Here is a 23802-nt window from a genome sequence, read left to right on the forward strand (position 1 = left end):
TAGAGAATGTGAGAATGTTAAAAATCACTGAAGACCTGATAGAAGAGCTCTTCAGAGAAAAAATGAACAGGGAGAAAGAAGAATGGACAGAGAAGTACAGACTTCAGAGACAGCAGCAACAGCAGCAACAACAGCAACAACAACAGCAGCAGCAACCTGAAGCTGACAGAGGCTTTGTCGATTGCCGTATCGACACCAAAGAGTTCTTCTTCTCTTTCCGAAGAAGCAGACCTATCGCCAGAAAGTCTATCCTCAGAGGACATCGCATTCTTAGAAACTAAAAAAAGAATGCCATAGCAAACAAAAAAACAGCCCTTTTCAGGGCTACCCAATACTCTAGAAAAGAAATAACGATCAATTTGCCAATGTGTGTAGGTAGAGTAGTGTGAAAATAAACACTAACTCTTTATTAATAGTGGAAGTGTATGTGTTTGTGTTAGTAAGTGGTTAAGTAAGTTGGTATGGATAGTAGATTAAAATGATGTTTGTTTTTTTTGGCTGTTAGAGGTGTATATCTTGGGTTAGATTGGATTGCTTTGCGTATGTGGATAGTCTATTAAAGTGATTTATAAAAATTTTACAATAGTGATGGTTAGCATAAAAAGTGAGTGTTTCTTTTAGGTCCGTGCGTTGTTTTGGGTCATGATCTAGGTAAGATCAATTTTATGTTATTAGGGGGGATGTTTTCCATCACGTCCGCGCTTTCACTATAAATTGAAACTCGCTGGGCAGTCTAGCTACCCTTGTTGATTGATCAACACAGCCAGAAGAATGAATAGCAAAATAGTGAAACTGTTAGAACTCCAGATGCACCTGGAATATGCCAGGCGCATAGTAAACGAACTATCAGCGGAGGCTATCATAGAAGAAGCAAGAATGAAAAAAGAAGAGGAGGAGAGAAGAGAGAGGGAAGAAGAGGAAAAGAAAAGAGAAGAGAGGATTTCGTTCAATATTCCCGAGACAGAGGATTGGGGTGTTGAAGCGAATCATCCTCCCTCTGCGCTCCCCAGAAGAAAAGTGAAAGAAGACTGGGGAAGAAGATGCGTGTGTGGCGCCAGGCCAGGAAGGTGCAACCATTAGATAGGTGCATCAGGAGTTCAAAAAAACAGCCCTTTTAAGGGCTACCCAATACTCCAGAAAAGAAATAACTATCGATTTGCCAATGTGTGTAGGTAGAGTAGTGTGAATAAAAACACTAACTCTTTATGAATAGTGGAAGTGTGTGTGTTTGTGTGTTTGTGTTTGTAAATGCTGAAGTAAGTTTGTGTGAATAGTAGATTAAGGGTTCATTTATTGATTCTTAGTGTATGTAGAGAGTATAGTTAGGGTTATATTATATGAAATGAGAAAGTAGGGGGATGTTTTCCTTCACGTCCGCGCGATGTTGGGTCATGATCTAGGTAAGATCCATTTTATGTTTTAGGGGGATGTTTTCCTTCACGTACGCGCTTTCACTATAAGAACCCACAGTGTTCGTCGTTCAAACCATTCTGCAAAGAATAAAAAGAAGATGGCGTCAAACCAAATGGACAAAATACAAACCTTGCAAGACGTTTTAGACAACTTAGGAATAATGGAACAGATGCTAATAAGACTGGTTGAAGACCATTATTCTTATAGTCCCCATCGTGTAAAGATGGAAATTAATAACTTAAGAAAAGCAAAGGACAAGATTAGTTGCGTTATGAAAGAGATAAAGGAGGAGAAGGAGGATGAAGAGGAAAGAATAAGAATACGCAAATGGAACGAAAAAATTGAAAAAGAAGAAGAAAATGAAAAGAGGAAGAAAGAAGAGGAGGAAGAGAAGAAGAAAGAAGAGGAGGAGAAGAAAAAAAAGAAAGGGAAGAAGAGTGTAGGAGATAAAATAAGAACTTGGTGGAGAAAAAGAAGAAATTAGAAGAAGAAGAAAACCCAAAGGCCCTTTTCAGGGCCCCCATATTTCTCGAAAAGAGATAGCCTTTGAATTGCCTACCCCTTTTTTTATTTTGTTTTTTTTTTTTAAAAAATAGAGACCCTCCCTGTTTCAATTTTACATAGACCCTATATTGTCCCACGATTTTTGGCCATGTTAATTCCCATAGACCCTATATTGTCCCAGGGTTTTTGGCCATGTTAATTCCCATAGACCCTATATTGTCCCAGGGTTTTTGGCCATGTTAATTCCCATAGACCCTATATGTTCCCACGATTTTTCTCCATGTTAAATTTACATAGACCCTATATGTTCCCAAGGGTATTTTTAATGATAAGTCCCATAGACCCTATAGGATCCCCATTCACTACTCCAGTATACAAAAACTGATGGTTTCTCCAATTGTTAGAAAGCAGGTTTCACAACATACCTTGATATTAACATGAATGCAATGTAGCAACATATCCCATATTAATCGGTTACGTTTACATTTGTTATGTTGTTTGTTTTAACTTCTTTTATACATGTACCCAAATCATTCATTGAACGTATATTGTTTACAACGAGGGAATTATGTTTTATTCCGATATCTCGTTTTCATAAAATTGACTTAAATAACAACATCATATAATCAATATATTTCCTATTTATTTCGTTACCGTTTGTTTTATTTATTATCTCGTAAACCAATTTGTAATATTTTATATCGGGATTGTGTTTCATTAGACAATATAATCTGTTGCATTATCCCTTTCATTTTTCTGCTACATAATTTAGTATTTCAACTAGACATTGCCTGGTTTGCAGTTGTCTTTTTATTGAAAATGTATTAATTTTTTTATTAATATATGATGTTTTGTCTTTCACATTTCCTTCATTCAGGTTTCGTTAAATATTTCGTCCCACATTTCGTCAAACTCATTTTTGCACCTTCTCTCTCTCACAATCTTTCCTTCAGAATGTTGAGTGTCTACATTCCGTTCTGGGCATACTGTGCAGATATTACTTATCGCTGATAATAATATGGCTACTGAAAGATTTGTGACTGCAAAAGAAATCCTCTACCGGAAGCTGAGTTGATAAATATTTTTTTTAAAAAAACTAAATACGTTTGAAGCATAGATCATACACAATATCAACTACGCAGAGCTAGTTTTAAAAAAGAGGTAACACTTCGTGTGAAAAAAGACGAAACTTAATACAAATTTATAGAAAGGGCATTGCAGAAAAATGTTGGTTCCTAACTCTGTAGCTATAAAAAGGCGGAATTTGCTTTCTCGGACTTAAGACTGGACGAGACTTCAAAATTAACTGATATCACCAAATAATCTACAGAACAGACCTTGTCGTCAGCACATAAAACCAGTAGTTACCATTAAACGGCAAATCAGTAGATGGAGATACAAATCATATATACGAATTGGCGATTTATGATGCATCGAGTAAGAAAAACAGAAACTTCTGTTGAGGCACATAGGCTAGGATGAAAATTGACCTGCTACTTCGGTCTACAATCTCACAAACATTTGCTCATTTATAACATATATCTAAAAAAGTATATTAACACAGCTTTTCCAACCACCATACTAGCTTTCCTTGTTTATGTAATGCTCTTTATCTTGCAAATACAATACTGTTACAAGCCAGGGGTCTTCACTTGACCGAGCGGTGTCAAAACCCAGGCGCGATTCCCGCTAGAAGTCATAAGTTTACCCCAAATTTCCAAAGCCTTCCATACAACTTCAGTTGTAAATTAGAAAGCCCGACGTGTCCATTCTATACATAAATTTTACTGTAATCAATGCATGACCACAGATCTCACAACCTGCCAAATATATATCAACCGCACATCTGCATGGTTTCTCTTCATTACGTTTCCTTGCCGCCAGCAGTTCACGCCGCCGAGACCCTTCTTATTGATTCCATAGTGTCATTTACCGGTTTTCCTACCGTAAATACTGCCACTGCAGTCACACTACCAATGTACACCACTAGATTTTAGTAGGGACTTTATTATTCCATGCCATGGACACTCATTCGGGGTGGACCTGAATCCATTACTAGTGAACCATGGCATCATGGAAACTCACTAACACTTTACTCCGTGACTTTTGCTCCTAGTAATTGGCTAATTATATCGGGCAAAGGAATATCTCTATTTGCACCGAATTCCAATAATCAGACAAGTAATGACAAAAATCTAAGAATTCCTTAAAATGGGGCGCTATAACCAAATGCGCATACTCCAAATTTATTACAATGATATTACCATTTTTGACCTTCCTATCTGCAGAGGTCTGACTCATGTCTTCTTCTATTTTCGTGACTTATCTTTTGACGAATTCTTACATACATGATTTTTTATATTGAAAAGTGTAATGGTCACTCCTTATAACTATGGTTTGTTTTTTCTGTTTGTTTGACATAATATTATCCCTAGAACTTTGCTTTCAAAAGCAGTATGCAGTTTTAGCGCCAGTGAGAATCCAGGTTGATCAGAACGTATGGCTAAGTAGCTTATAAAACGTATTGTAGTTTTTAGATTTATTTTTAATTAGTATGTAAGTGGCGATTGATCGCCAAAAATTAATCCTCTCATCACTTTAGAAAACCCTCTCAAAATTACCTGGGTTCTAAACTAAGGTTCAATCAAATCCGTAGGCAAAAATGTTAATGTTTTCATGACGTTTTCGACGACCAAAAATTCATCTAATAATGTTGCGAAGCTAAAAACGTATAAAAATGTTATTGAACTTATGACCCCGCAGGTGCTGCAAAACTATGTCTTAGAAACTGGGTACCTCTCTGTGGCTTTTATGGTTTGGACAATGAATAGGTGTTGTTTATAAACCTACAACTGACATAATACACCTTTCCGATCGTTTACACTCATTATTAACAGTGTTTTATATGTCTTCAGTATGTGTTTAATTTTCGTTCATGACGATAGATAGTACTGATCATTTATAAACAAGATTACATGTTTGTACATGAGTGTAGATTCTGATTTAAGATCAGTAGCTATACATAGGTTATTCATTTCGGTGCATGTTCTGTATAATGAACCTGTTTTTTTATAGTTTCGGGTAATTTTCCAACTGGATTGTTAAGTAAGGTGGTTTGTGCTGCGATATAAATCAGGTGGAGATTTAGATAAGGAGGTAGAAGTGAACAATTATTACTTCCTAGTTAATATTTTTATCGGTTGTTTTCAGTCTATGGATGTATTTAATGTTGTGTTTAGATTTAATTTGAGAGGAATTATTTATTTTAATTAGTTGCGGGAATGTAATGAAAAGTGGTCATATGAGTGTTTGGATTTAATTTGAGAGGAATCAGTATTTAAATTATTTATTAGAATTACAAAGTGCTTATATGGATTTTCGGACAAAGTGTCATTTTCGACTTATGTGAGTTCGTTCAAAGGAGTTTCGGATAATGACATTGTGATACATCAAGACTGTTATCACTTCAGCACAGTCAATGATATTGGTACATCAGCACATTCGAGACCTGGAATTCATTCAAAACACTGCATTTTGGCTTGTGATTGAACATTTTGGGATGAATTGGGATTTAATTAACAATAATATAATTTCCTCTTACAGTTTTATTTTATAACTTAAATAATTAAATTATTTCTTAACTTTTACAAAACGTTTTTATTTTGCCTTTCTGTTACGCAGTTCAAAACCATACAGTCGTAACAACACACATTAAATTCCAGATTTTCTATATATCTAAATATAGTTTATATCCCAAAGGAAATGCAACTCCCCCTCCCACTAATAAGGTAATATCTTACAGAGCCTCCGTTTTGGTGCTAGTTGCAGCTCGCATGTTGCTCAAGGTCATTCTCATTTTATCACTTTTACCAAATTCTTCAGGCATTTTTCCATCCTGAAAAGTCATAACAAAAATGTAAGTTTTGCTGAACAGAGATATTTTTCTGTTCTGCCTTATAATTTTTAAGACTTTCTCCACTATTTAACCAGGGGTCTGATATATCCCTCAGAATGAAAGTTTCTAAACTTTTTATCTGTTATTGTGTTCCATGTAGCTCTTTTTTCAATACTAAATAGCTAAGACATTAAACATAATCTCTCTCTTTCTCTCCCTCTCTCTTTATAATCGTGCAGACGCACTCATAGGATAATACCAGCTTTACTTTGGCTTTATGTTGCTGTAGTTTAATACTTTGCTATCCCCAAACTATATATATATATATATATATATATATATATATATATATATATATATATATATATATATATATATATATCAAGACTCCCAAACGACCCAGTATTTTCATTTTTCATGTGACAGGACTCACCTTGTCCTTAATCTTCATGTCAGCCCCGGCATATACCAGGTACTCAACAGCCTTGACCTGATCTCTGCTCACGGCATGATGAAGAGCTGTCTTCCCCTTTGTCTGCAAGCATAAACATATTTCTCACCACCACCAAATTATTTTTACTAGTATGCCAATGTCTTTATATCGATAAATATTTATTGTAATATGACTGAAATAGTTGGTTGATAAATTTCAGCGCTGTTCTTAAATTGTTTATGTTACACTGTTTATTTCATGCAAACAACATTTTAAGAAAATAATACTTGTCATCTGCGATCTGGGTATGATAGATTCATTGTTTACAATTAATGGCATGATGACGAAGGAAAGCTTGCTTTCTTTGTGTCGGCATCGTATTTATCGCAAAGAAAATTATAAACTGTACTTAAAAATGACATATTTATATTATTATTAAAATTATTATTATAATTATTATTGTTGTTGTTGTTGTTGTTGTTGTTGTTGTTGTTTTTCGTTGTTTGAGTAACATGAAATTTATGGTGCAACAGGTGATATTAAGAAAAACTCGACCAATCAAGAAAACAGGAAAATGAACTAGGAAACTTAGGACTCTTGTCCTTACAAGTAAACCCAGTAAAAGCTCACAATTTTAAATTGTTCAGTGGGTATTACAACTTTATTTATATTGGAGAGATTAATGATAACCGAAGTTTGTACCCTTTTAGTCATCTGTTGAAATAACAGAGGAGCGAAATTGAAACAATTTAAAAAATATAATGCCCCACTTTTATATTATTGTTACTATAGTTGTAATAGGAGTAGTAATAGTAGTAGAAGTGTTAGTATTAGTAATAGTAGCATTAGTAGTTGTAGTAACAGCAGCAGTAGTAGTATTTGTGGTGGCGGTGATGCAATTCGATATTTATAAATACAAATTAACCTACTTTGTCGGGTAAGTCTAACTGGGCGCCATTTTCCACCAGTAATCGTAATATATCCATATGGCCTTTACTCGCAGCGTAATGAACAGCCGCTTGCCCGATCTAGAACAAAAAATAATAAAACATGCAAATAAGCAAGAGACAAAAAAGAACTGGCAGTTCTGATACAACTCTTTAGTTTTAAATTAAGTAGCAGAAAAGAGTGAAAACTAACAAGTTTTCTAATATTCAACAAAAAATGCATTTCCCTATACTACAAAGAAAAAACATTGAAAAGAACTTAGAGCATTATAAATTAAATCCCAAATAGTCATACAATTATTTACACAGGTCCCAATGTATGAAGTTCCAAGTGAATTCCGGTGGTATTCCCAATAAATCCCATTCTCGAACCCACTAATGGGCCAATGGCCTGGAATGTGAATATAATCTAAAATATCCTTGTCTGAATTCACTGTAATTCCAAATTAATGTTTTAGCCCAAGACTATTATAGAGCACTTTGTTATTCTAGAGAATAATGATTTAAATAAATAAATACACCCAAACAAAAGCTGAACACAATGATAAGACTGATTCTGCTTACAATGATACGGCAAAAATGAATAATGTTTCAAGCATTGTTTTTTTAAACAACGTATTGCATAGCTAATATTTGTCTGTCGATGTGGGTTGTTTATTGGGATGATTGTTCATTGTAAACAAGTCCACTTCGGTTTGAGTTCTGAAAACAGAGTTGATGCTGACCTTAGAAAGTAATAAAAATAGATGAATTTTGTTTACAGTTTGCAGAAATGTTTCCGTTAAGATGACAGAGTATTTTCAGAAAATGGTAATTGCGACGTGGGACAAGTAGACAGGTATATGGTGTTGTTTACAGCGGCAAGTGGTCATTCCTATCTTACTATTCAAAGTGGAATCAGTCTTATTGTTGTGTTAAGTTTTAACTTGAGAGGATTTAATTATTAAATTGTTCACTACTGTGCTAAGCATATCTATACTTTTGTAACTCTTTGCACAAGGTTGTATCTATATTACGTTTAACTTTTGTTCCTAACTGTAAATTGTAGTGCTCATTTAAAATTAAGATCTTAAATAGTTATTTTTGAACACGGGTATAAAATTATATTTCAAGATATTAAGAGTGTAGATTGCGTAGGATCTATAAATATGTGATTACGATCATTAATAATAGTGTTATTAATAAAACCTGTTGACAACCTTTGGGTAATTTCTCATTGGCTGGTCGGGTCAGGTGGGTTCTTAAAGGAATTAAGTTATTTTCCATTCGATGGGTTACGTCAGGTGGGCTCTATTATGATGTGGGATATTTGCAAAATATCAAGTAACCACTAGGAGCAAAGTGAGTTTTCACCTTTATGCTTTTATATAAGTAGGTGGAGCTGGACACTTTTGGTTAGTCTTATTTCTTATGTTCTTGTTGTAAAATCAGTCTGCAAACGTATATAGTGCTGTATTCAGGTATTATGAGTGAGGAAACATTTGTTTGCGTTATTCATAGGAATTACAAAGTGCTCATTTGACTAAAATATCATTGTGCAACTATTGTGAATTGACTTATGGATAATGACACTGTGATAAACTAAAACTGCTGGCAGACCAATACATTAGAGAATTTTAAATTCATTCGGAACATTCGGTTCTTTTAGAAGTGAAGAACCCTTTTTAAATCGTTTTTGATTCAACTCATAATACTGTAAGTTCCTCTTAAATTTTCATTTTATAACTTTGAATTGAATTATTTGTGAGTTTTACAAAACTTGTTGGTTTCGCTTCATTCTGTTAGTTTATGACCATAAAATCGTAACAAATGGAATTACAGGGAGCTCATTGATTTAGGACTGAACCACTATTTTGGATTTGTTGTGAATTTGTTCAAGGACATTTTGGATCTGATGATTGTAATATAGCAAGACTTTTGGCGCATTAACACATTCGAGACAACTGGTACATCAGCACATCCAATAGTGGAATTCATTGGGAAAACCACTTTTGGATTTGTGATAGAACTTTTAGGACTATAAGGGATTTAATTCACAATACTATAAAAACATTAAAATTTTCACTTTGTATTCTAGGGAAATATATTATTTGTTTAAACTTACAAAGCTTGCTGGTTTCCAAACTTCCTGTTACTTAACTTAAGCCTAAAGAGTCGTATATATATATATATGCGAGGCCTGGGCCTGACGTCCCGCTTACCAAAGGAATGTGAAGCGTCTCTTATAGTCTCTCCTTTCCTGGTGTAGTGATCGCCGCAGGACCACTGTCTCGCACTGCTGGGCAGGAGGTTACTTGCATATGGCCTCTCCTACACTATTGTGTCCACAGCAGCACCTTCACGCGGGGCCCCCTGTTTTCGCAGAGCCTGCTGTGTGGCGCGACCGAGTGCCCGGCGGTATAACTGGGTGGGCAGACTAGGCTTGTTAGCCTTGGCAGGCAACCAGTCTAAGTGAAGGGAAAGTCTGACTCCAAACCCGGGCAGATGAAGTTCGTTAGCTTTGTCAGGCAGTTTGTCTAGGAGAAGGAAACTCTGATTCAAAACCCACCAAGTCCCATCCGTTGGATGATGGCTCCACTGCCTTGTGGAAGTCTTCGGGAGAAGGAAACGCTACGGGAGTAAACCCAGACAGAAAATCCGGAGTGGAGCCCCCAAGGCGACTGGGTGTCGACTACGACTTCCTTCCGGCAGCTCCTGCATCCAAACTGGTGCCAAATGTCATGCTCAGCATTCCTTTGGAGCCCACCAGTAAGGACGAGAGGGGGATCCTAACGTCTGGGCAGCCCAGGATCTCCATACTTTCACGCCCAGGCTTGCGCCATGGAGAGGTCACTCCAGTCTCGCTACTGAGTGAGGAAACAACAAGGAAGTTCATCACCAGGCGCTCTGCCCTTAACAGCGTCCTCTCCACCAGAACCTAACACAGTGCAGACTTCGTGAGCAGCAGGGTGCGACTACAGCCACACACACTACACCGCTCTAAACCAAAAGGACGCCCTCGCATAAACACTGCGCAGATGTCGGTCCCCTCCAAGGTGGAGGAGTATGTGTCCGCCCTGGACAAGGCTCTCCAAGACCAGCCAGAGCACGATGCTACAGCCAAGTGGAACGCCATGAAGGGTGCCATCTATAGTACAGCCATATCCACGTTTGGCAAGAAGGAACGACCCAGCGAGGACTGGTTCAACGCACACCTATCAAGAATGAAACCACTAATCGAGGAGAAACGAAAAGCCTTCATAGCTTACAAAAAAATGCCCCAATGAACTGACGTTTGTTGCTGTCAGAAGTGCCCGAAGCAACACCCAACGCATCGCTAGACAGTGTGCGAACGAGTACTGGCAACAACTGTGTGAAGGGATCCAACGCAGTGCCCGTCCGCAAACATCCAAAGTATGTACAGTAGCATCAAGAAGGCTCTAGGCCCTACAGTGAAAAAGGGTTGCTCCCATGAAATCTCTGATGGGAGAGAAGATCACAGATCGTGGGCAACAGATGACCAGATGGGTGGAGCACTACTTAGAGCTATACTCCCGAGAAACGTCAGTCACCGATGCAGCCTTCAACAGCATAAAGGATCTGCCCACCATGGAGGAGCTCGACAAAGTGCCAACCTTAGAGGAGCTCAGCAAAGCAATCGACTCCCTCCAAAACGACAAAGCACCAGGCAGTGACAGCATCCCGCCCGAAGCTATCAAACGTGGGAAACCAACATTGCTTCAAACACTGCATGAGCTACTTTGCTTCTGCTGGGAGGAAGGAGCAGTCACCCAAGACATGCGCGACGCCATAATTGTGACTCTTTACAAAAACAAGGGTGATCGCAGTGACTGTAATAATTACAGAGGGATCTCGCTCCTGAGCATCGTTGGTAAAGTGAGCATCGTTGGACTGAACCACTATTTTGGATTTGTTGTGAATTTGTTCAAGGACATTTTGGATCTGATGATTGTAATATAGCAAGACTTTTGGCGCATTAACACAACAGGCTGCAGTTGCTGGTGGACCGTGTGTACACAGAGTCTCAGTGCGGCTACAGAGCAGGCAGGTCGACGACAGACATGATCTTCTCTCTACGAGAACTCAAAGAAAAGAGTAGAGAGCAAGGTCAAGCACTCTACATGATGTTCATCGACCTCACCAAAGCCTTTGACTTGGTCAGCAGGAAGGGCCTTTTTGAACTTCTCAGTAAGATCGGTTGCCCCCCCCCTCCCAAAAAAAAAAATCAGAGACCAAAGTGAGAGCTGTGCTCATCAGGGAGATGCTTTTTGCAGATGACGCAGCTCTTGTGACCCACACTGAGGAAGCCCTCCAGAGGCTGGGAGACCGTTTCGCTGATGCATGCATGCAGTTTGGTCTCACCGTCAGCCTGGAAAAGACAAATGTCAGCGTGCAAGATACCACCATTGCCCCTTCCATCAAAATCGACGGTGCCACCATGGAAGCAGTCAACAACTTTACCTACCTGGGGTCAACCATCAGCAACACTCTCTCGCTTGATATGGAGCTGGGCAGAAGGCTTGGAAAGGCAAACACCATTATGGCAAGACTAACGAAGAGGGTGTGAGAAAACAACGTGCTGACAGAGCACACCAAGGTCCAAGTCTACCAGGCCTGCGTTCTCAGCACCCTTCTATATGGAAGTGAGACCTGGAGTACCTACATGAGGAATGAGCGCCGGCTCAACTCCTTCAATATACAGTGCCTAAAACGCATCCTGAAAATCAGCTGACAAGACCGTGTTCCACACTGCGAGATTCTGCAGCGTGCAAGTACCCCCAGCATGTACTCCCTGCTGAGCAAACTCCACCTTCGATGGCTGGGACACGTCCGACGCATGCAGGATGGAAGGCTGCCAAAGGACATCCTATATGGACAGCTGGCCACTGGCATGATAAGAGTCGGTCACCTCTCACTCCGTTTCAAGGATGTATGCAAGAGGGACATGAAGGCATGCGACATTTCACCCAATGGCTGGGAAGTGCTGGCCGAGGACCGAGGCACCTGGAGACTGACGGTAAACAAGGGCATATCAGTTGCTGATGCGAGGAGAGGCCAGTTGGCGGCAAAGAAACGTGAGAGAAAGAAGAATGCGGCAGAAACCACAGTAACTCAGACTTCCCAGTATGTCTGCACCAACTGCAGTAAGGACTTTCACTCGCGTATAGGCCTGCACAGCCACAGCAGACGATGCTAACAACCCAGAGACAGACAACACCCCAAGGGCGCAATTCGCATGGTCTCTTGAGACTGAGTCGCCAATGATGATACGACTCTATAGGTTTAAATTAAGTAAGAGGAAGTTCGAAAACCAGCATGCTTTGTAAATTTAAATTTAAACAAATAATTAATTATCCTAGAATGCAAAGTGAAAATTTAAAAAGAATTTATAGTATTGTGTGTGTGTGTGTGTGTGTGTGTGTGTATGTGTGTGTGTGAAGCAAGTATAACGCATTTATGCTCTCCTCTCGAATCTGTATGACCAGGAAGTTTAATATTCTTGCAGGTTTATACACATATGACTGCATGAATAGCGAAGATTTTATCATAATTGCATTTTTTTAACAAGATGATATTCATTTTAAAAAAATTTCTCTGTTATTAGTGATCGTGTCTTCTTTATTGTTTTTTTTTTGGGGGGGGTCGTTCATGGGTGAAGCTACTGTTTGTTCTGGGGGATTTTGCTTTTGTTTTTCTGTTGTCTTTTATTTAGAAGTAATATATAGCCACATATTAATAGTCAGAAAATAGTTGCCAGTAACATACATATATGGACTTAAATAATATATTTTCTTCCAAAAGTATTTTTATTTATCCATCAGGAAGTATGTTGACTATTCTGAACGTATTGTTGGAACCAGTTCATACCGGAAAAATTCTGATACCGTTTTATTTCGAAAAATAATCATCTTCTTAGATATTTTGGTTGTACATGGTCGAATAATCTCTAGCGTTTTCTATCGGCATGGGATTCTGCTGGCATGTTCATTTATTATATGCTCCTTTTTCTACCGTTAACCTTACATTGTCAGAATCGTTCAGTATTTAACGATATTGCACACCTTCATATTGCATTCACGTGCATAAAGGAACTACTATCTATTGCAAACAAACAATGGACGCAAACGCCAGAACTTTTGATTTGTAAACAAATCATGTACACCCGCGTAGTAGGCGCTTTACGTTTTGGTTAATGAAATTTGTTTCTGAATGAACTAAAGTAGATGTTTCGTGGACTGCCACATACAAGCTGATTTGGCACATTCCGCGTTAACTTTTTTGATACAGTGTTTGGGATTTAGGCGAACTATACAATAGACGCCAGACAGGGTCCTTACAAATACCATGCAAGTGACAAGGCATAAACTTGTCTTCTTTAGCTGGTAATAAGAATGGCAAGCAATATACTTACAGTTTTGCATCCTGAATTTCCTTAAAATGTGCTTTCTTAGTTCTGCAAATCCGAATTACATGAGCCATGTCATGAGTTCTCAAGGTTGATTACATATTTCGAAATTGTACTGTAATTTCGACTATATTCCAAGTGCAATTACATCCTCCTTACTACACTCAAAATGAAATAAACATTAAATTCAATAGCGTCTTTTTTATAATTGCAATTGAAAGACTTCATATTTTTCCCACATTATGATTTCAAATAGTCAATGACAAAACAAACACACTTGCAGATGTCAACACGCTTCTCCCGCTTTGCTTTAATCCGATGTATTTCGTGTGCAATTTGCACAGATGAATCCAGTCCATAATCACGAAATTTCGTAGAATCGACAAAAATACCAAAATCTATTCATTTCCAAATCAAATAGAAAACTTGTTACAATACGCATTCATTCACGATATAACTTCAAATTTCAATTTTAAGTAGACATAAAAGAAATTTTCTTTGGAAACTTATGTCTAGCGGGCAACAAGTTCAAATTTATCTGGGCGGAGTTATGTGCGGGTTAATAATGTTGTTGTTGTGTAATGATGAATCTGCGCTTGTGTATTTAGTTTGGAATACGGCATAAATTCATTTACTTTGTTTCATGTGGTGCATTTTGTTTATATCATTAAACCTTAGGTAGAATAAGAAAATGAGCATATAATAAAAAGGTTACTGCATTTGTATGTGAAAATATGAACTCCTTTTGTCGGATGGATATACTGTACTCCCAAGGTCGTGCAGTATTCCAACCGAAAAACTTGTTCATATTTTCCTATACAAATGCAGTAACCTATAAATATAACATAATATACGCTATTATTGTATATAATATTTGTTGTGAGATATAATTGATTTGCATTGTTTCTTTTATTTCTACGGACGAATAGACGAAATATAGGACAGGGAAGTCAATTGTTTATGGATGCCTTTATTATCCTCATCATGCTTCGATCCAGAATCTGATATTGACCCTAAGACAGGATGATTTAAATATCTTGATCAACTTCTTGCATTGAATGTAACAATATGGATCCTTTTTTGCAGGGGCCAAAAAGGTATACGAAATTCCTGACTTCTAACTAAAAAGATAAATTAAAACTTACTTCATCGGTGCAGTCCATATTTAAATCTTTATGTTCCTCCAAAATTTTCTTCATGGATTTAAAATCGCATTTTCTAGCTGCTTTTATAAGCTGCAAATAGAAATTACCGGTTTTGTGTTTAATATATTCTGATTCTTATAAGAAACATACTTTACGAGATGGTCATTTAAATGTACAAGTTAGAAACACTATGATCACAATTGTGGGAGTGACAATGACAACGGCGATGTGGACGACAAAACGACGACTACGATGATGTTTGTTATTATTACAGCCATGACGTTGATCTTGATGCCTGTTGTAAATATCAAATGTACGGGATCTTATTATTATTGCTTTAAATTCTGTAAGTGTACGTGGCCATCCGATTATTGCTGTAAGTGTACATGGCCGTCTGATTATTGCTGTAAGTGTACGTGGCCATCCGATTATTGCTGTAAGTGTACATGGCCATCTGATTATTGCTGTAAGTGTATGTGGCCATCAGATTATTACTGTAAATACAAATTGTACGTGGTCATCCGATTATTACTGTAAATACGAAGAGTACCTGGTCATCCGATTATTACTTTAAATACAAAGTGTACGTGGTCAATTGCTTATTGCTGTAAATACAAAGTGCACGTGGTTATTCTATTACTAGTGTAAGTACAAAGTGTACGTGGTCATTTGATTAGTGCTGTAAATACAAAGTGTACGTGGTCATTTGATCAGCGCTGTAAATACAAAATGTACGTGGTCATTTGATCAGTGCTATACATACGAAGTGTACGGGGTCATCCGATTATTGCTGTAAATACAAAGTGCACGTGGTCATTCTAATATTGCGGTAAGTACAAAGTGTACATTGTCATCTGATTATTGTTTGAAATACAAAGTGTACGTGGTCATTTGATTAGTGCTGTAAATACATAGTATAAAGGGGTCATTTGATTATTGTTGTAAATAAAATGTTTACGGGGTAATTTGAAAAGTGCTGTAAATACAAAGTGTACGGGCTATTTAATTGTGATGTGATGTGATTTGGATTTTTAACGTAGCTTTAACAATTTTTCAGTCATATCGCTACGATGTCTGCAATGTGGCAGTTTATAGTGATGTCTAGCACTGGGGCATCATGCCGCAGACATGTAGCATGATGTCCCACCCAGTCACATTATCCTGACACCGGGCCGACCAGTCCTAACACTAACCTCTTAATGCTGAGCGCCAAGCGAGGCAGCTGTTGGCTATTTAATTAGTGTTGTAAATACAAAGTCTCGGTGTCATATAATAATTGCTGTCAATACAACGTGTGTAGGGTCAACTGATTATTGCTGTAAAAACAAAGTGTGCAGGGTCAATTGATTATTGCTCTAAATACAAAGTGGGTAGGGTATGTAGATTATTGCTGTAAATACAAAGTGTGTAGGATCAATTGATTATTGTTATAAATACAAAATGTGTAGTTTCATTTGATTTTTGCTATAAATACAAAGTGTGTAGGGTTAATTGCTTATTCTGTAAAAACAAAGTGTGTAGGGTCAATAGATTATTGCTGTAAATACAGAGTGTGTAGGGTCATTTGATTATTGCTGTAAATACAAAGCATGAAGAGTTATTTAATTAATGCTCATTGTTGCTGTGAATACAGAGTGTGTAGGGTCAATATATTATTGCTGTAAATACACAGTGTGTAGGGTCAATAGATTATTGTTGTAAATACAAAGTGTGTAGGGTCATTTGATTATTGCTGTAAATACAAAGTCTGTAGGGTCAATATATTATTGTTGTAAATACAAAGTGTGTACGGTCATTTGATTATTGCTGTAAATACAAAGCATGAAGAGTTATTTAATTAATGCTCATTGTTGCTGTAAATACAGAGTGTGTAGGGTCAATATATTATTGCTGTAAATACAAAGTCTGTAGGGTCAATAGATTATTGCTGTAAATACAAAGTCTGTTGGGTCAATAGATTATTGCTGTAAATACAAAGTCTGTAGGGTCAATAGATTATTGCTGTAAATACAAAGTGTGATGGGTCAATAGATTATTACTGTAAATACAAAGTCTGTAGGATCAATAGATTATTGTTGTAAATACAAAGTCTGTAGAGTCAATAGATTGTTGCTGTAAATACAAAGTCTGTAGGGTCAATAGATTATTGCTGTAAATACAAAGTGTGTAGGGTCAATAGATTATTGTTGTAAATACAAAGTGTGTATGGTCCATTGATTATTCCTGTAAAAAGAAAGTGTGTATGGTCAATAGATTATTGCTGTAGACAAAAAAAACAACATTGTACAGGGCTACACAGTATAGTTGGGACTTTACAAGCCAAGGTACACAGAATAATGTGTGTTAGGAATGATTGGATTGTGAGATAGTACAATTTGATTTAGCCAATCAGATACCCAAAGGCCAGACATGTAAATTTGACACATATTGGTGAGACTGGGGCCAAGTCAACACCTTGCATAGACTGAGTACAATGACTGCATGTTGTCAGAATGGTTAAACTATTCAAGTATATACTGGTATATTTCTAGAGATCCCATGCAAGTCATCGAGTATGTTTGGTTCATCCACTGACTGATTTACTTGTCTTCCTTAATGTCATCCTATTAATAGCGTTGTTGTAATAACACCAGAAAACACAAATGTTTTAGAAAAGTTGCCCTCGTATAAGACCTTTACCCCAAAATGCTAAAAATCACATTTCCTAACCCATCTTAAATATATATAGTTTTAATTATTTTTCTATTTTATTACATGTTATTGTAATGTAATATTGTTTAATGGACTCGATTTTTTTAGAATTAAGTTCAGTTCTTTTTGACCTAAAGTTTTTATTTCCTTGATAAACACCTAATAATAGAAACACTATATATAGTTCCTGACCTTGATTCAGAACCAGTGACAGTTTTGGTAAACAATACTTTTTAATTTTTTTAATTCTTTCTCAGAGTAAGAATTATTAAGTTAAATGGTCATACCTGGACGACGTGATAATTATCATGTAACAAACTTCCATTCCTTCTGGAAGGATGAACTCTTCACCCCCATCCGGGCATCTGTTTTGCGTTTTAGTTAACTCTTATAGCTCATGTTATGATAAAGGAATGTCAGTCGGTCTCCAAAAATATGTTGTGACCACTTTGAATTGAAATTTTATTTTATTGAATTTCAAGTGATTTTTTTCCCTGGAAATACATAAGTGCTCCGACAAAATTCTTGGATAAAACATTTATTGGAAGTTATACTGAATTCAAAACTGGAATAATATTTTCTGTGATTCAACAAAGAACTGTCTACACGACAGTACTTCGCAGGTTACAAGAGACGTCATCGTCTTCCATTTTGGATTTCACCAAGATTCGAACTCAGTTTCATTCATACTTTTTATTACTAGGGCTTTTACTTATTAATTCTTTGATTATTTTTGGATTTTATTCGTAAAATCGTAAGTTCTTTTTTCTCAGTTTTCCCTTGATATTCTAGGGAAATAAATTATTTGTTAAATGTTACAAAGCTTGTTGTCTTTACTTTTTTCTGTTACTTTTTGTAAGAGCCTAGACTCATAACAATGATTTATCAGTTGAGGTATTCAAGTGAAGGAACATCCATTTAGGTTTGTATACAGCAAGGCTCTTATAGTCCAGAGAGAAGGTGGAAGAAACGGAGAACAGGGAAAAGAGGTAATCGAAAAAACGGAATAAAAGGAAGATTGTGTTAAATTGATGACTACGATGGCATACACTCACCATAGCGCTGGTGCCACTCAACATGACCTTCTTCGTTGGATTTTTTAACAAAGCCTGTTTCTGCATGGAAAGAAACTGGATATCAAATGCACTATACGGATAAATTTAAAACATTTGAGTTATTATAAAATAGTTATATTTTATATTATAATGGGCATTCAAACCCGTTAATATGCAAAACTGAATCAAGTACGACAAACAGTGTAGAATATGATATAGAAAGAGATCATGTTAATATCAAATAATGAAGTTATCTATATGTAATACTCATTTCTAACAAAATTACAACTACTGCAATATAAAATATGTATAAACTATAAACATACGTTAACCATTTGGGTGATAGAGAAGGTGTTTATGGTAACACTTTATTCTAGCCATACCTTGTAAAAACCAAAAGAAGTTAAAATTACCGAAGTCGCTTTATTTGAGAATGAATTCGAATTGTTCAATAATATTTGATACACAAGTTTTACATATCTATTTTCATTTACCGACAATATTTTATCCGATATTTAACGAACTGAACGTAGCACATTGATATGTTAGAGAGTGTACCCAATTCATCATATACAAGATCATTTTGTGTAGTATTTTTTACCCCCATTAACATTTTGCAAAACTGTAAAAGACCTCTTTCAACAGCTTTAGCATAACAAAAACCCATTGTTTGGACTGAGTTGCCATTCGAATCCCCGGGCGGGTTTAATTTGTATAAAACACGATGGCGGCGCGTGGGAGTTCGCACTGCACTGGAATTTATTCAAGGCTAAGTCATGGTGTACATGAGTCATTGACCTAGATCGATAACGGTAATCTAATACGATTATTATCATATTTTAAGTTTTGAGAACGAAGCTACTACCATATTAAGTTCTCTTTACGTTGAAATACATTCATATTGTTTCTCAGTTCATTAATTTCAAAATTAAAAATTCTACTCATAATTAAAAGATGGAAAGCTAATTATAAAGATATTAAACATTCAATTTGATTTATAAATGTACCTCATTTTAGAATAAGAATTAAAGCTGAAAATGTTGATGGCCTCAGGAGCCGAGAATATGAGTAATGTGCATACATTTGAGAAGAGTGATATCTTGACAGGTTGTTACAATCGAACAATCAATGACGTTGGTGAATGAGAGTGATATTTATAACGTACGGGATCAGGATCAGTGGAGTTAATGATGCTTGTATGGGAAGAGAAATCTGAACCGGCAACACTATTCGCGTCTGACTCGTGATGACTGATGTTGTCGGCTGTACTTTCTGTCTCGGGTGCGATGCTGCCGCAGTCATCTTCTGACTCAGCATGGATGTCTGCCATAACCACATTAACCTGAGCGTTATTAGAGAGATCCAGGTCAGCTGTTGATGTAGCGGGTTGCATTTGCCCATCATCTCCTTCTTTCCCTAATATGAATGACAGAAGGATGTTATTTTATATATGTACCAGAGAAACCATTATTTAAAGTATTCAGCAGTGGCTACGTGTTTTCTTTGTAAAATTTGGTCTTTTACTTTGAATATTTATTCTCAAATAAGAATGAGAACCTAGAATAAATTAAGATTACAAATACATCATTTGACCGACAACTAGTCTTTTATGTGATGTCACATTCCCTATATAGGTGCACTAGCGTCTATGCGCAGTGAATCAATGCGACAGAGTTAGAACATGACGGAAACTACGAAGACAATGAATTGGGGTGAACCGGCCGTAGAGACGAGGAGTGATGATATAATAGCGGCTACAAAAACAACCACATTTCTACTTCCAGAAGAGAAAGATATTAATTGGGATTTAGCGGATTTTCTCTCTTCGCAAGAATTTGTTCCGGTACCAGTAACTTCTCCGCTGTCTCCTTCCTTACCGTACGTCGTGGATTTTAAACAGAGGCAGAAAGAAGAATTGGAGAAATTTTAGCAACAGCAGAAAGAAGCAGAACAAGTCTTTCTCAGTCAACAGTAACAGCGAGAAGAAGAAAAGGCAAGAATAAAACGAAAGGAAGAAAAAGCAGACAAACAAGGTCTAGGAGAGAAGGGTGTCAGCGAAAGTCAAACGGTCACGGTACTCTTAGACATTTTGGCAGAGTTAATGGGTCTGAAGCAAATGTATCAGACTTCTTTAATACGACCAAAGAGAAAAAGACCTTACGGGGCCTAACACTCCATTCCCGTTAACACTCCCACTACGTCTGAGATACCAACGCTAGTGATCTCTACCAAATCATCGACAGTAGCTGGTCCAGAAGTAGGCATTGGCCGTGGCAAAGGGATAAGGCAGTTGAAGCTCATTGCTTCCTGTTCCTGTTTTTTTTTAAAGCAACAACACAAAAACAAACACCATACGGTCGAAAAGAGACTACTCACTACTTAATGTTTGCAAAATCAAAACTCAAATCCCTTTTTCCCCATGATGTATGTGTGCGAGTGTGTGAGTGTAGTCTTCCTCTGGAATTTCGTTGTAGTATGGACGATAAATAATAAAAACCAAGAGAAACTTATGCTTTTCTATCTGGTATATTCTCTGTAACAATTTGCAATCCAATTTTACAAAACATCACTTTGCAATGTTCAATTTTCTTCTTCTTCGTATTTTGAACTCTCTCCTTTTTAGAATTTCTTCACTGTCGCAGGGTTTTCTTCTTCTTCCTCACTTTCTTATCCTTCTGGACGTGTCTGGGTTCTTCCTTTTGGAGGGCACCTCTTCTTCATGTTCTGAACCCCTCTCTGCCTCCTGCTCCTGTTGTTTCTTAGGGCAGTCTGAAGACCAATGACTTTTCTCTTAACAATGATAACATGTATCTTGACCATTGTCTCTCTTAACGCCTGTCTTGCTTTGATGTTGTGGAGATTCTGAACACCAATGCCCTTTCTTCTGACAGATATAGCAAATATCTTGACCTTTATCTCGAAAGAACGAAGAGTAGTCCGTAGACGGTACACCTAAATCAGTTTTTACAACGTACTATGGAAGACTTGTGCGAGGCCACTTGTCAGCGACGCTTAAAGTTAGAACAGCAAGGATACCAAGAAGTGGAAATGTGGCAACACGATTACGATCACCGTTTTAAAACTGATCCCGAATTTAAGCGCATCGTGGAAAGTTACAAGTTGGTGGACCCTCTGAACCCACAGGACAATTTGTATGGAGGTCGAACGAATGCCACCTGTTTACTGTATCACGCCGACGTTGAGAATGGAGAAGAAATAAAATACTTGTCACTTTCCTGCAGGGCACCCTCAATTGCAGACGGAACACATCGACGTGGACGCCATTCGACAATACGAAGACTGATTAAATGTAAAGTCTTGCCTCCCACGAACTTGTACCATCCCGTTTTACCTCACCATTGCCAAGGAAAACTGTTGTTTCACTTGTGCCGTACCTGTGCCGAAACGTGCAACCAAGACCAACCTTGTAATCACACTACGAAAGAACATGCATTGACAGGAATGTGGGTCAGCGTAGAGTTATTTAAAGCTCTGGACCTGGGATACCAATTGTTCGAAGTGTACAAAATTTGCCATTTTCTCAAGACAGAACAGTAACAAAAAGACGACGAGAAAGGCATTTTTGCATTCTACGTGGATGCCTTTTTAAAACTCAAACAATAGGCCAGTGGATATCCATCCTGGTACACACTCCAGAAGACCAAAATAAATTCAAAGAGAAATAATTTGAGCATAGGGCATCACTTTAGACCGCATGGAGAAAAACGAAGGAAGGTGATCATTTGCCAAAGTGATGTTGAATTGTTCTGGGGGTAAGATGGCTCAACGGCCGTGTTTACCCAAGACGGAGTATTTGAGAGAACCTTCCCGCTACTTCCAGATGCTTCACGACAAAACTAAATGCATGAAACACGCGGGAGTCCTTCGTGAAGACTTAATCCTGGTCAAATTACGAAGAAGAACTGGACTTTGTACAGGCCGACATATTTACAAATGTCATCATTGCAGCCTACGTGACAGGCCATGCTCGCTTAAAATTGTACGAAGCCTTACACCAGTTATGATATCGTGTGCTGTACTTTGACACGGACACTTGTATCTGCATCGATCGCCTCGGTCATCTGCACCCTGACATCGAAGGTGACCGTTTAGGAGCCTGGACGGACGAGCACCCCGACGACGAGAATCTAAGTTTTGCTACTGACGGTCCTAATAATTGCGGTTACGAATACCGGAACCCACAAGGAGAATTGCATACCGAGTGTAAAATGAAAGGATTGACTCTCAATTATCGCACCAGTCAGTTGGTGAATTTTGGGGTATTGAAAGAAGACTTGCAGTCTGGAGAGGATCAACATTTTAAAGTTACCAGCTACGAGCCCTTAAGATTGTACATTTAGCCACACACCGAATTGTCATTCGACCTTTGTAAAAACTGTATCAAATGGTATACCAGAAGCGAGTGAGGCTTCCCAATCACTTCACTTTACCGTACGGACACGTCGATATTGGTCAGCATATAAAGGAGAACATGTCCAAGACTGAGAGTTCATTGTGACTACAATTGCCAAGCGAGAAAGATGAATCCTTTCAAACAGACACAATTTAATTTCGGTGATTCTCAAGTGGAGTGCGATGATGTGCCTTGCGATTACAGGGATGGCGTACGCTATGACCTCAGCGATGCAGGAGGGCATCATGGGAATTTTGCTATGACTATTACTACTACTACACCTACCATGGAAATTGATGTTGTGTGTGTTAAACCTGACGGATGCCAAAGCGATGCCGCTCGATATCGTGGACTCTTTAGTGGTTTTCATTGTCAATGTCATCCTCAACGTGACACCATGCGACTACCACCCTACGGATGTTATCCATGCCTAAGCATGCTACTGCGGGTTTCACCCTACCCTCATCGAACTGAACCTGTGAAAGAAGAATATTTGTTCCCTATGCGTTTGTCTGAATACTGAGACTTTGAAAGTCATTTCCAAACCTTCCAAGGAAAGTGCCCTAAATATCTAAGAGGACCTCCCCCCGAAGAATTAGCCAGAGCCAGATTTATATACTTGGAAGAAGGGGATATAGTCAAGTCATTCAGTTTTGGTGTGTCACTTCACGAGTGGGAGAAGAAAGACTCGGTTTACCTGGAACATGCTTGTTGGTCTCCACACTGTCACTACCTACCTTTAGTGGGACGACCTCAGTAATCTCTAGATGGATACTTTACGAGAGAACATTCGTGGTTTGCCTGTGGAGTTGAGAGAACGCATTCACCGACAGTTCGTCAAAATACAAGTGAAACGCATAGAACAATTGCTTCCTTTACGTCACCAACTATTTAACTAC

The 23802-nt window shown here is 37.7% G+C and overlaps 1 protein-coding gene across 1 annotated transcript in view; it reads right to left on the reverse strand.

Moving 5' to 3' along the window:
* LOC149788905 (uncharacterized) overlaps window positions 1-23802 on the reverse strand; it is a 73240-nt gene that overhangs the window by 40568 nt on the left and 8870 nt on the right. The window contains exons 2-7 of the mRNA XM_089975035.1: window positions 19655-19905; window positions 18490-18549; window positions 14744-14833; window positions 7175-7273; window positions 6246-6347; window positions 5718-5812 (exon numbers count right to left, since the gene is read on the reverse strand). Of these exons, the coding sequence (XP_089831161.1) occupies window positions 5718-5812; window positions 6246-6347; window positions 7175-7273; window positions 14744-14833; window positions 18490-18549; window positions 19655-19905 (697 nt within the window). The remainder of the gene's footprint in view (window positions 1-5717; window positions 5813-6245; window positions 6348-7174; window positions 7274-14743; window positions 14834-18489; window positions 18550-19654; window positions 19906-23802) is intronic.

This window comes from Sinohyriopsis cumingii, chromosome 11 (genome assembly GCF_028554795.1).
Source record: "Sinohyriopsis cumingii isolate HCF-2022 chromosome 11, ASM2855479v2, whole genome shotgun sequence".
NCBI lineage: Eukaryota > Metazoa > Mollusca > Bivalvia > Unionida > Unionidae > Sinohyriopsis > Sinohyriopsis cumingii.